General features: G+C 38.3%; 1 protein-coding gene across 1 annotated transcript in view; it reads left to right on the top strand.

Moving 5' to 3' along the window:
• The window catches only part of MAP3K5 (mitogen-activated protein kinase kinase kinase 5), a 98,563-nt gene that overhangs the window by 32,452 nt on the left and 52,829 nt on the right, over positions 1-13,282 (top strand). Inside the window, exons 4-6 of the mRNA XM_030945078.1 lie at positions 9,479-9,672; positions 9,878-10,046; positions 10,968-11,074. Coding sequence (XP_030800938.1) covers positions 9,479-9,672; positions 9,878-10,046; positions 10,968-11,074 — 470 coding nt within the window. The remainder of the gene's footprint in view (positions 1-9,478; positions 9,673-9,877; positions 10,047-10,967; positions 11,075-13,282) is intronic.

Genomic DNA, 13,282 nt, shown 5'->3' with positions numbered 1-13,282 from the left:
TTTATTTCTAGAAGTTGTGTCCTGGAGCTGTTAGTCAAAATGTAGTACAGGTCCCAGTGGTCTGAGTGCCAGTCATTATTAAACAGTAGGTCTCTGCACCTTGATGTCCCTTTGGTTTCTGAGGTTGACCTCCCAAATCTCCCTTCCCTTTTTCACTCCCAAGTTCAATGGAGGCAGACTTGTGGCTGGGAGAACACTGCTTTTCCAATGTGTTTTTTCTGGAGCAGCAGGGCCAGTCATGTCAGAATATATATCTGGCATGTCGAGTTGTTCTTGGTTTTGCTTCATGACTTACGGGTAGCCACATTTGCTAAGATATAATTTCAGAGAGGCTACCCAGTGCTGTGCTGATACCCTGAGGTGCTATGTGCATGCTGTACAATTATGGAATTTGAATGCATTTTGAATACATTTTTCTAGAGGGGGATATGAAGTACTTAATTTCAGAAACTGGCCAGGTTTTATTTTTCTCTATGCCATGAAAACTGCAGCATTCCTGATTTTACTTCTTTATTTAACAGTGGATTAATTTATTACTTTTGCCACTCTAAAATGTGACTCTCTGAAAAAGATGCAGTCTTTTCTTTTCTCTGCATGGTGTTTCTAAAGATGGCTTCAAAACCAGTGAAAGCTTTGGTCTAATGCTGCATTTTAAATTACAGATTTTTTTTTTGTTAAAAAAATCAAAAAAGCAAAGAGGCTTCCCTATAGAGTTTCTGTATAGCTCTTATCCAAAAAGTGCTTTTCAGACACTCACAGAAGGCTGTGAAAGATGTGCTAGACTAGAAATCTCTCGCCTTTCTCTAATGAAAGTGGAAGAAATGATCAGTTAGGCCTTTTACATAAAATGAAAAGAGAACAGTAAGGCCTTTCTTGTAAATGAATGTATTACATTCTGTGTTTTTGTTCTGGTGGCCTAGGACCTAGGGAAAATGATGTGTGACTAATGTAATGTTCCTGGGAGGGTAGGGGGAAGAGCTCTCTTAGCAGGAAACCAGCAGGAGATGACTGGTGCAATAGAATATAGGGGAGATGTCATCTTGTCCTGTTTTTAAGTGACAGTCCCCAAAGTTCAAGGAGAGGTATGATAACTTGGTCTTCATCTATTTCAGAAAGGATTGTTCTGTTTTTCATTTAAATTTGGATAGGCGACTGTGACACTGTCATTTATCACTTTTAGAAATGCTTCAGTGTATGCCAGAAAAAGAATGTGTTCCTTGAAAGTCTCAGATGTTTTCAAGCACACCCACATAACATCTTTTCTGAGAGGAAGTATTTTCCCTGGTATTAGAACAGGGAAGTCAGTGAAATGGTTTTAGCAGCTCCTTTGTCTCCCTTTTCCTCATTTTTTCAGCCAAATTACCTGGAAGTAGACTTTCCAAAATGTTTCTGCACACCTAACTACTGAATATAATGCCTGCTTTATAAAAATTGTGTTTCTTCATAAATTATAAGATTCTTGGATAAATGGGTATGACAGAGGTTCTGTTCTAGAGAAGCCATGTCTCTGATGCCCACCCTTACCAAAATAGTCATGTGAGGTTACTGATATTAAAAAAAAAAAAATGAAATTCACATATGGATAAACAAGGAGTTCAGTCTTGCTGTTCTAGAACATGTTTTTTAATAGCATGCAAACATCAGCCATATCAGGACCATGGTATCCTTGGCACCAGGGGATTAAAAAGGTTGCAAAACAAGTGTGTCTGTATCTATATATATCTGCCTAATTGAAATGCCTTGTGTTTGTTTTTCCCAAACCTTGTTTCCTTAAAAATAAGTGGGATAAAAAAAAAAAAAAAAATCTATTGCCAACTGTTTTGTTCTTCTGCTGGATTTTTATGCTTCCTAATAATAGTCAATACAATGTTGCATAGCAAGGATAAGCTGCCTGGAGCCTGTCTGGGCAGAGCAGTACAAGATAACATTGGCTTATTTCCTGTTATATGTGGTTTTATAGCTATTTAGTTGGACCTTTTCCAAATGTTCCAGTAATACCAAAACCATACATTTTTACAGAGAGTGGTACCTTAACAGGAGGTATCCTGTTACTTTGCTGGTTGAAAGCTTTAGTTTAGTTTTTGCTGTTATCTGATTTTTGAGGTCAATCAAGCAGCAGAGGCATTCTAGACATTACTAGTAAAGAGTTTCAGTCATAGGTTGCTATAAAGGTTATGGTTCATGACTGTACATTGCTAGTCTTAGCTAACCAGTTTTCATTTCATCGTAATTTTCCATGGTGATTTGAATTCTACCACCTTTGGAGGAAAGTTGCAGGTCTAATCAATTTTTTAAAAAGTTTGACTTCTTGCTGAATCTGAGTGTTTAATATGCATGTATTCTACATGTGGATTGCAACTCACTGCAGTAAGTTACACCTTGACACAGTGCACACCTTTCAGTTCAGGCTGCTTGCTTGCACCAGGCTGGAGCAGTGGATAGCTTTGGAGGCTGCCTGGGGTGTGAGGCTGCAGTACTGCTCCTGGTCTGACCAGAAGGGCCCTTGGAGTAAATGGGAATTGTTTTCTTGGGCAGCTGACTTGCAGGCATTAGTGATTGAGCAACAGGGGTAGTGTTATATGGCCGGGCACCCTTAGCAGTGCTTTGCTTTTCTAACACTTGAAGGGATCAGATTGTAGTGATAGAACAAAGGGCAACAGCTTCAGGCTCAAAGAGGGAAGGTTTAGATTAAGTATTAGGAAGAAATTATGTACTGTGAAGGTGGTAAGGCCCTGGAACAGGTTGCCCAGAGGAGCTATGGATACCCCATCTCTGGGACTGTTCAAAGCCAGATTGGATGGGGCTCTGAGCAGCCTGGTCTAGTGGAAGGTGTCCCTGGCCACAACACAGATGTTGGAACTGGATTACCTTTAAGGTCCCTTCCAACCCAAACCATTCTATGGCTCTGTGATTGTAGTTTTTACTGGTTTTCCAGAGTCTTTCCTAATTGCCTCTTGTTTAAGGTGTAGCTCGAGAGACAGTTTGGTGTAGCGCTCCTTTAATGTAAGTGGGAGAACTCTTCTGGTTCTGAGATCCCCAGTGCAAGAGAGACATGAAGCTCCTGGAGCAAGTCCAGCACAGGGCAACAAAGATGTTGAAAGGACAGGAGCATCTCTTAGGAGGAAAGATTGAGGCACCTGGGCTTGTTCAGCCTCCAGAAGAGACAGCTGAGAGGGGACCTCATCCATGTCTATAAGTATCTGAAGGGAGGGTGTCGAGAAGATGGAACCAGACTCTTTTCAATGGAGCCAAGGACTAGAACAAGAGGGCAGACACTGGTGCACAGGAAATTCCACCTGAATATGAGGAAGAACTTCTTAACTGTGCAAGCGACCAAGCACTGGAACAAACTGGCCAGAGAAATTGTGGATTCTCCCTGACTGGAGATATTCCAGAACTGTCTGGACACAATGCTGTGCCATGTGCTCTAGGATGACCCTGCTTGAGTGGGGAGGTTGGACCAGATGACCACTGTGGTGTTTTTCCAACCTGACCCATTCTGTGACTCTGGATGAGGCATTCCAGAGGCATCTGCAAGCTCAGAATCTTTGTATAGCTGCTGTTAAAAGACTGTAGCATTGGGTATGTTTAACTGTTGATTTCATTCACCATGGAAATAGGGGTAAATATTTTTAATATCTTCATCCAGCCAACAGGAGATTTGTGGCCAGTTTTATTTTTGATATCCAAGTATGTAAAAATACTATGTAGCCTTCAGTAAATATTTTGCTGGAAATGATAACTGTAGTATTTATTATTTATGATGCAACACTTAATCTTGCTTATTTTTAATTTTGTGAATTCTTGACTAATATATTTGACACATACTTTCCTAGGAAAAAGTTGGTAACTTTTTTCCTGTGTAAATATGATGAAAGGACCATATAGGCTGTAAGATGATTTTTAACAAGCATTTAGGATGTAGCGTGCCTGCAATAGAATGATATTGCTGGGTATATAAAGAAAGAATATATTCTCAAAAAAAAAAGGAGAGGTATTTGATAGTGTAGATCCAGTCTCTGTGCTTCAGTTCATTTGTGGCATGAGGCTAACTTAAGTTCCTTTTCAAGTCAGTAGTAAGGCTATCATTCATGTGAGTGGGATTTAAAGTAAACCCAAACTGAACCTGTATTCATTAAAACATCAGCACATGTTGATTTACTGTGTATTTGGGGGATGGAGGGAATAGATTTAATAACTTGGTTTATGATTTTGCCATCTGCTACACATAATAACATGTGCAGTCAGAGAGCTACCTTAAAAATTTCACCAGAAAAATTGAAATAAAAGCAGATATTTTTCAAAAGGATGAGTGGGAGAAAATAGAAAAAAAGTTCTTTTAATTAGAAGATTGTCAGCAGGAAGAACAGTTCCTACTGTGAGAGATACTGGCAATTTTTATTACTTCAGCTGTTTTTTTTTCTTTTATTAAAGAAAAGTTACATTGTATGCTGACCTGAAGCTTTGGCAAGTGGGTGGGATTCTGCTAGATTCTCCCATTCATGGCTAAAGTGTCATGGTTTTGGTTTTGGGAATCTTTGTTTTCTTTGACACTTCTTGTCCTTGAAGGAAGTTTTCTCTGTTTGTGGGTATTTGACTGCTAAATCATCCCAACAGAGCAGTGTTAGTAAAGAACCTTTGGGTATTGAAAGAACTGTGCATCACTGACTCTCTACAATTTTTCAGTTTTCCCCCTCTTTGTGAAGAAAAAGGTAGAAGAAGTAATTGGCCAGAACTCAAATATTCCTTTGTCTAGTACCATGTATTTTTAATCTGTGCAACTTTCAGGAAAAAAAATAAAATTATATTACATCAGATTTATTTTTTAGAGAGAGAATAGTGTTTATCTTATTTCATGATGTTCTTTCTAAGAAGACATGGTCTCCCCATTCAAGTCCAAAAAGCTGCCCTTTTCACAAGTAGTTCTGTAGAAGAGGGGAATATTGAAAGAAGGGCTGGTTTATATTCTTATTGTGATCAATAAAATGTAAGTATGTGCTATTGATTTTTATTATCTCTTGAATACAAATAGGCACTATATTAATTTCTTTCAGAAGCTGAGGAAGGGTATTGAACAAGAAAGAGTTGCTTAATGATCCAGTGACCACTAGGTCTAGCTAGAAGCCTTGTCTTAAATTCTGTAATTATAGAGCTATTAAAAACGATCTTACATCTCTAACTGAAATTACTCATGCTTTAGAATTGTTAAATTTGTCCTCAGTAAATGCGAAAGGGACGTTAGAAAAATACAGAGCAATTAAAACATTTGCAAAAATTAATTACAGTATCTGTCACTTAGTTGTAAGCATTTATGTGTGTAGCTGTCTCCAGCCAGCACTTCTACCTTCTGATTAGTCTGACTGACTTGATGAAATGGGTTGGCATGGATAGTCTGTCAAAAAATGACCTGGTGCTGCCAGGTACTGAATGTGCTAGCCCAAGGCTTTGATATGTATGTTCATATCTCCCAGATAAAAGGAGCTCAGCTGATCAGAAATCTTAGGCCAGGATTACCTGTCTGATGTCCTGAGTCCTTGTGCATTAGTCTGAACCAGAGTAACTATCATCTAACTCACTGTATGCACACTTCAGGCTTGTCCCAGCCCTGGGTAATGCCTTTCAACATACAACTCAGGTGCCCTGCAATCCCTTTATAATTTTCATTAGAGTAATTTGAGCTTTTGAACCTTAAATAATGAGGGTTTTATGAAGAGGGTTGCAAAACGAAACTTGCAGCACCTGTTCTTGATTGAGGGCGTCTATTCCCACCCATTTTTGAAGCCCCTGTATTCAAACCATATTTTTTAAAGGGTGTTGACATAACAGAATATTACAATTGTATTTAAGATGCCACGCCTTCAAAAATATCCTTGGTTTATTGAAAGGCTTCTCGTGTTACTTTCATTATACATGATATGGCGAATCACAAGAATGGATCAAAGTAAAACAATTTTGTCTTGTGTGCTTAGCAGACTTAGAGTATAGAGGGAAGTCAATTAGGGTTATAAAAAGAACTAGATTTTGTGGGATCAGTGTTGGGATGGAGCATTACAGGGCAAATTTAATAGAATAAGCTAAATATATTTAAGTTTCCAAGTCTAGTAATATGCACTAAGTGAAAATGTAAAGAAGTGTGAGCAGATGGGAAGTGTGTGTCAGAAAGACCACCTGATCCTTTCTGACTTAAACTAGCATAGTTTACATTCTGACAAAAAAGATGAGAAAGAAGTATAAGTTGCTGAGACAGGTTGCATCGCCGGATGAAAGAGGAAAGAAGCAAGTCACACACTCTGCTTTGGGGAAAATGGTTGAAAGTGGTCTGACATTTAGAATAGCTCCACAACTGCTTCCCCCACAACTTGGTTCTCTTGGGCTCCCACCCTAATCATAGCCCAAAGGCAGCTGGAGTCGGGCTCTTTGCAGTGAGAATTTGTGGTGACGGCACAACATGTTTCTCCAGAGAAGGGGACTATAGACTTTGTTATACAAAAGCAGTCTTGCCGTCACTGTTATCTTTCTTCAACCACCACCTTTAGTAAATAATATATAAACTTTTGACTCTTTTTTTTTTCTTTTGATGCTAGAGCTACTGCATGTCTGCCTTTGTTAGTTTTAGCTGTTAAATATCTACCTACTGTACTCTTTAGCTAGGGAAGTGAAATCGAGGTCAGTATTTCTTGTGTTTCTTAGCTTTATTGCATGTGTGCTCTTTCTAATTTTTTTTAAGTGCACTTCCTAAGGAAATGAAACTTAACTGCTTGTACTGGTTTTTCATCCTCCACTTTTTTTTCAGTATCTGCCTGTTTGACTGTCTGATGAATTCCAGCCAAATTTGAGAGGTTTCATAGATACAGAGCTCCCACAAAAGATACTTATCTAGGTTAAGTTAAGAAGCAAAGTGATGCCCTGGCTGAGGGAAAGGCCACTGTGTTTTCACACTACTTGCTACTGAATATCAGGGTGAGAGTCTAGCTTGAGACAATTCCCTGAGATCCCTGGGGGCCCTCTGAACAACTGTAAATGAATTCAGTTTTTTCCTTTTTCTTCCCACAGTGTTTTCCCATCTTTTACTGTTAAGTTCTTTCCTGTCCACTACCCCCAATGACTCTTGGGTCTGCATGTCTTCCATGCCAGGCTCTAAATTATAACCAGCTTTCCTCTTTTTCCCCCTCAGCTAACAGGAGGAATGCATATAAACTAACTTTTGCTGGCTCTCTTGTTTCACTGAAATAGATATGTACTTCCTACAGAAGGTGTTCTCAGGTTGAGTTTCTCAGAGCTCATGCTCAGTAATGGATTCAGGCACTTATCATCTGCAGGAAGAGCAGTTTTCCTCCTGGTAGAATTAAAGATTAAGGCTCTGGTACTGTCTCTGCAGGTGGCATGACCATTTTACAAGGGTAAACCTTGGGTTCTGTGAATTTCAAAAGATGACAACATCCTTTCTCGAAGCTCATTTTTATTGAAGACCTCAGCATTGGAAACAGTGTGCCAGAGGTCTGAGAAGGTCTTCCTGCAAACAGTTTTGAATTTATTTTTAATGCACTGAATAAACATTAGGAAGTAAAATGCTCGTATCCGGATATCTGTAGCTACTTCACCCTTTTTCTTGACTCTGACTTCTCAACCTTTTTCTCCTTTGCCTAGAAAAGGAAAGCTGGATAACAGTCTGCCTATGTGTAATAGTGGCTGTTATGCCAGTGGCAATGTACCCATCTCTTAAAATTGCTGAAACCAGTTCCAGTAAATTCATAATTTTCCCTCTGCCTTTGACTGTGGGGCTCATTAGATTTTAGCAGGGTAAAAAGTTCATCCATTCGCTGTTGAAAGCATGTGATTGCCTTACATGCTAGGATATTCTTGAATAGAAGTATCCATTCACTTCTCTGTTACACAGACAACCAGTTTGGGTTCTGGCATCCCACTCCTTAGTTACTTGTTAAAAAATTTGTCATATACTCCGCAGTTCTCGAGTTCCCTTTGGAATTGCTGCAGTCACACAGAGATAAATATTCCCTAACTCTTCAGCAGCAGTAGTTTGCAATGCTTGCAGAAAGAAGACTAAATTAACCCTTGTGCAAGGCACTGTATACAATAATCTCCAAACAACTTCTGTGTTAGTTGAATTCAATTGATCTCATGTAAATACATGCACCAATTATTTTTAGATTTTACAGAGATACCCCTCAGAAGTGCAGTGGGATTGCCTTGATATTGAGGTATTAAAATTTCATAGTATGATGGGTGTAATTAAAAAATAATTCCTGTACTTTTCATAGGCAGTCTCTCTAATGTGTGTTTACTGTCATGTCTATACACATACATTTTGCAGACTTGACTACCTCAATCCTTCCATGTTTTAAAAATCTAATAATGCGTGTTAAAATGCATGTTTTAAGCACACAGCTGGTATTGTGCATTCAAAAACTATTCAGTCACTGCCCTCTCAATGCATGGAGCTCAGCTAGGCAGGGAATTTCTGAAGTGTCTGCATTGCAGTATTGACTTCTGAGAGAGTCAAAGCAGCTGAACAGAAACTAATTAACCTTGGAAGTAATTTAGGCATACTAAAAATGATGGGTCTCAAGAAATGCTTCCTTAAGGCTTTTGTTGTTGGGCTGCTGGGCACTTCAGTAATGGAGTCTGAGCTTTGAGAGATGAATGGAGGAACTCCTGATTTTGTTGGTATTCTGTCTCATAGTTAAGACTCTTTAAAATATTCAGCAACTTTCTCTGCACATAAATCTGTACTCACACACATACCACAGTCAGCAGACATCTTGCCTCCCTCTTCCCTGGAAGACACTTAATTTTAATTTTTTTTTTTTTTTTTTTTTTTGCAAAGTATCTGTCATACATTGGTATGTAAAAATCAACGCAGTTTAGCAATGCTGAGGTGCTCTGCAAGTGATTATTCTGAACTATGTATGACTTTAAGTCCCATTAAAAATATTTATATTTTCTATGGGAAATATTAGTAGGGAATTTATTTTGATTTTGAATGCAAAACTATTTGAGTAATTTTGCAATTCATCTGAGGATTAATTTTCTGTATGGTTGTCCTGTTGTGAGGCAACTAGATTGTGTTACTGTTTCCAGTATCTGTGAGCCAAACTGTACTGCTTTCTTCTGATCATGTCGCCTTGAAAAGCAAGTACCTCAGCTTCTTTTGATTCCATCTGCCTCTTCAGGGTGTGGCCTGAGAATTATTTCACTATTGAGCCAATTACCATTTTAAGGTCAACTTGATACTTCTGGAAAGACTGATTTTACAGGAAGCAGATTGGAAATCTGAAAGAATACATTTCAGGTGTATATAATATTTGATGTGAAAAGGGAATTTATGCGTCAAAACTTAGTCTTGCTGAAGTAAACAGCAGGTCTCCCTTTGACTTTAACAGGTACTACATGCAATGGTTTCATACTTTGGCTTGCAAAGCCATAACTGCCCTAAATATTGCCCCTTGTTTCTCTGCAGATGTGCACTGGGAACTACATATTTGTTCCTTACATGATAACTCCACATAACAAGGTGTACTGCTGTGATAGCAGTTTTGTGAAGGGACTCACAGAGCTGATGCCACCTGGTTTTGAGTCTCTGCTTGGGCCTATATGCTTACCTCTGGTGGATCGATTTATTCAGCTCTTGAAGGTGGCACAGGCCAGTTCCAGGTGAGTTGTCTTCTTGTACACCCATGTAAAATGCAAATATTCCAGCTGGCAAGATAAATGTCAGCCTCTTTTGCCTTCTGCTCAGAAAAACTGATATTTAATGGATTAGCTTGACCAAATCTGTGCATTGACACTGTTCCATCAATACATGTTCTGCACGTACACTGTGGGAGAGCTGTGCTGATGTGAAGTTGTTTCTCTGCAGCCAGTATTTCCGGGAATCCATTCTGAACGACATCAGAAAGGCCCGGACGCTTTACACGGGCAAAGAGCTCGCAGCAGAGCTCGCAAGGATTCGACAGCGAGTTGATAACGTTGAAGTCTTGTCTGCTGACATTGTCATAAACTTGCTGCTGTCCTACAGAGACATCCAGGTAGGAGTTTGCTACTAACAATAGTAAATTAAATTACATTCTCACAGAAATTTTTGGTGCGTTTGGTGCAGGTTTTTTAATAAAATGTGTGGATAAAGCACACTAGTAAAAATATTTTATGATGTCTTCTTGATGTTTTTATTCTGTTCTGTAGTTTCACTGTTTGCCTTTCCATAGCAGAAAAGGGTTTTATAACAGCACCTAAAAAGTACATGACGTGTAATAACTCTTCTCCATCTCAACACTGGTGTGTGATGAACAGCATGTAGCTAAATGCTATGGTGGCATTCTGCAATTGGTAGGCAAATGTATTCTTTTTCACCGAAGCTGGTGACATTTCTTATGGAAACATAAATAGTTCATATTTCAGGTTTTGGAATGATGCTGGTAATTGCCTGCTTTGTTATCCATAATTTCAACTGTCACTCCTTAAACATTAGGAAGTTGTTTGAGTTTGATTTTTTATTTTTATTTGGTTTTTAAATATGTCAGTGAGTAAACTACTTTAAAAACTGTGGTATTAAAAAGTCTTGTTTTTTTGGCTTATGCCTACTTCAGAGATTGAGATGCCTTACTTCAAATGCAGTTAGCTTTGTAATATCTGCACAATGTGAGCACTGAGATGTATTCAGTTCCTAACTTTAATAACGAAACAGATGTATGAAAATTTCCACAGGACCATGTTGTAGCAGCACAGGAGACCAAATTGGGCTTCCCTGCTAAATAATTTGTATATTCCCATCTCTGATTAGTGCTAGGCCATTTACAGTTTGATACTGAAGAAACTGAAATCCATAAAACTTAAAATGGACTGAAAATACTTCTTAGTATGAAATAATAGCTGCTTAGGTTGAAGAGGAGTTTATAGAGGCATACCTCAGTACAGCCCCTTAAAACTTTATTATTCCTTTCTTTTGGAAGGATTACGATTCCATTGTGAAATTGGTGAAAACTTTAGAAAAACTGCCCACTTTTGACTTGGCTTCCCACCACCATGTGAGGTTGCATTATGCATTTGCACTAAACAGGTAAGAATCTACCCTTCCTTCTGCTATGGAATAGTAAATCAAAACTTCGAACTTTGTAAGGGTGGGTAATCCTGTGGGAAGTTCCCTACTGGAATCTTTATATGCAGTTCTATGATTTTAACTGAAGCAGCTCTGGAGATTCTAAGCTTCTTTTAATCTCGTACTGTTAGATTTCTTTCCTTTTCCTTCAGCATGTTTGATTTGTCTTTCCATAGGTTTGCATTATTTTTTTGTTTCAGTACCTAAATTTGAGAAAACAAATACCTAACAGTATTTTCTTTCTGTAAAATACACTTCTAACATTGCTGTGTGAGTGACAGTGCTGCGTCGTTTTTGCTGGCAAAGACATCATCTCATTCAAGTCTGAGTTCTGGTAATGTCAGGAGACAGAAGCAGACCTTTCATCAAATATCCATAGGAAGATTTTATTGTATTATGATGACAAAATAATTTTCACATCATCTGATAACTTGGACAAAATGTGATACATGGAGCGACATACACTGCTTCTATGGATTAAATAAAAGCCAAGCCTAGATTTTCTTTCTAGGATACTGACATTTAGGCAAGTGACTAAGAGGGGTGTTTTTTCAGAGGAAATTACAGATGTTCTCTACTCCATTGCTGTTATCACAGTGAACATTTTGCTGTTGACTTTTAGAAGAGTGGACCAGGTGTCAGCAGGTATTGAAATTGTCAAGTAGAGCAAATGTCGATAGATGGTTCTGCTTCTCACAGATTTGAATTTTGTAGTTCAGGTTCACTGAGGAGGCTTAAAACTGCGCATCATGTGAAAGTGATGTCAAAACGTGTCACAAAGAATTACTTGAAAAAATAAACCTGGTTTTGAAAGAAAAAAAAAAGAACATTAAAAAAAATAAAAACCAGCTGTCTGGCATTTTTTGTCTGAATAAAGTGTTCAGATCCTTACTTTTGCCTTTATACCTGGTAAATGAAGGTATAAATATTGTGCCTTTTTTGTTTCCACTTTGACATAAATATGTCAAGTTTTGCAGATTAAATAGTCCAGCATGTACCTGCCGCTTCTACAGAGCCTTCACAAGGGTCACTAGATGTTCCTTGGACATGTAAGGTGTTGTTTAGACCTCAGTTTTCTGAAACAAAGTTGTCTTTGAAAACAGCAGTAGTTCACTGAGGCACTAACAACCTGGAAAACTGCAGCAAAATCTTTTCAGGCATATCCTTATACTTCACTGGTTCTGTGACTCAAGATACTGCCTCCGAGAGTATCTGACAGAAGATCTACACAGTACCTCCAAAGGAGTCCAGATGAGATTTTCCTATTCCTCTCCTTTCCAGACTGACCATTAAACTAGAAGCCATGACAGCCGTGAAAACATTAATGCATTGGTGTGCCAAGAAGGAATTACTTTGGCTAATTGTAACTTTCTCCTTACTGGGACTGTAGAGGATATTTTGTGAGCTGAGGCAGGTCTGGAATACTTTGCACTTCTGCATTTTTGCTATGAAAAAAAAATGTGTCTCTTGCTTCTAATCCAGGTCACTAGCACGGAAGGATGGAGCAGCTCAATTAGTCAGGATTAGTCTGACCTAAATCAAGAAATGTGAGGGCATTGATGATGGAAAAGTAAACAGAAATAAAAGTAGGGACCTCTGTCTCTGAAGACCAGCTAAGTGTAAATAATCCATGTTGCAAAACATTATTTGCCCTACTGGTTTTGTTCTCATTAAATTCATTAATCTGGATTAGTGATAGTCAATACAAGATGTGGAAATGTTGAAAATGGAGTCACTTGATTGTTCAGTACACAAACATGTTAAAATTCTAAACTTTCGATACTGAATGATGTATGTACCAAAGCTATGACTCACCAGGAAGTGTCTAATGCTTGCAATTACGTGGTTTATTTGTCTGAAGTACTTCTTTTAATATTGCCTTTTTGGCTTTACTCCTAAACCTTCGCTATCATGGGAGTTCAATCTGGTTTGTGTTTTTTGGATGTTTTGTTTCACAGCCAAAATGTATACAAAAAGTAAAATCACAAGCCCAAGACTGAATATTTTTTTCCTTTAGAGCATGTATTACATTGAAAGAAATACTAGACATGAAAATCAAGGTTCGTATTTTTCTATTTTATAAGGAAGTAACACATGACCCTTCTAAGAATTTCCCTGGAGGTTCTTGATGCTGTTTTCAGTGCTTTGCTATAGATGATGCTTCATGAG

Source organism: Camarhynchus parvulus, chromosome 3 (genome assembly GCF_901933205.1).
Source record: "Camarhynchus parvulus chromosome 3, STF_HiC, whole genome shotgun sequence".
NCBI classification, from domain to species: domain Eukaryota; kingdom Metazoa; phylum Chordata; class Aves; order Passeriformes; family Thraupidae; genus Camarhynchus; species Camarhynchus parvulus.
The sequence above is the reverse complement of the archived record's forward strand: the minus strand, read 5'-3'. Positions and strand labels throughout refer to the sequence as shown.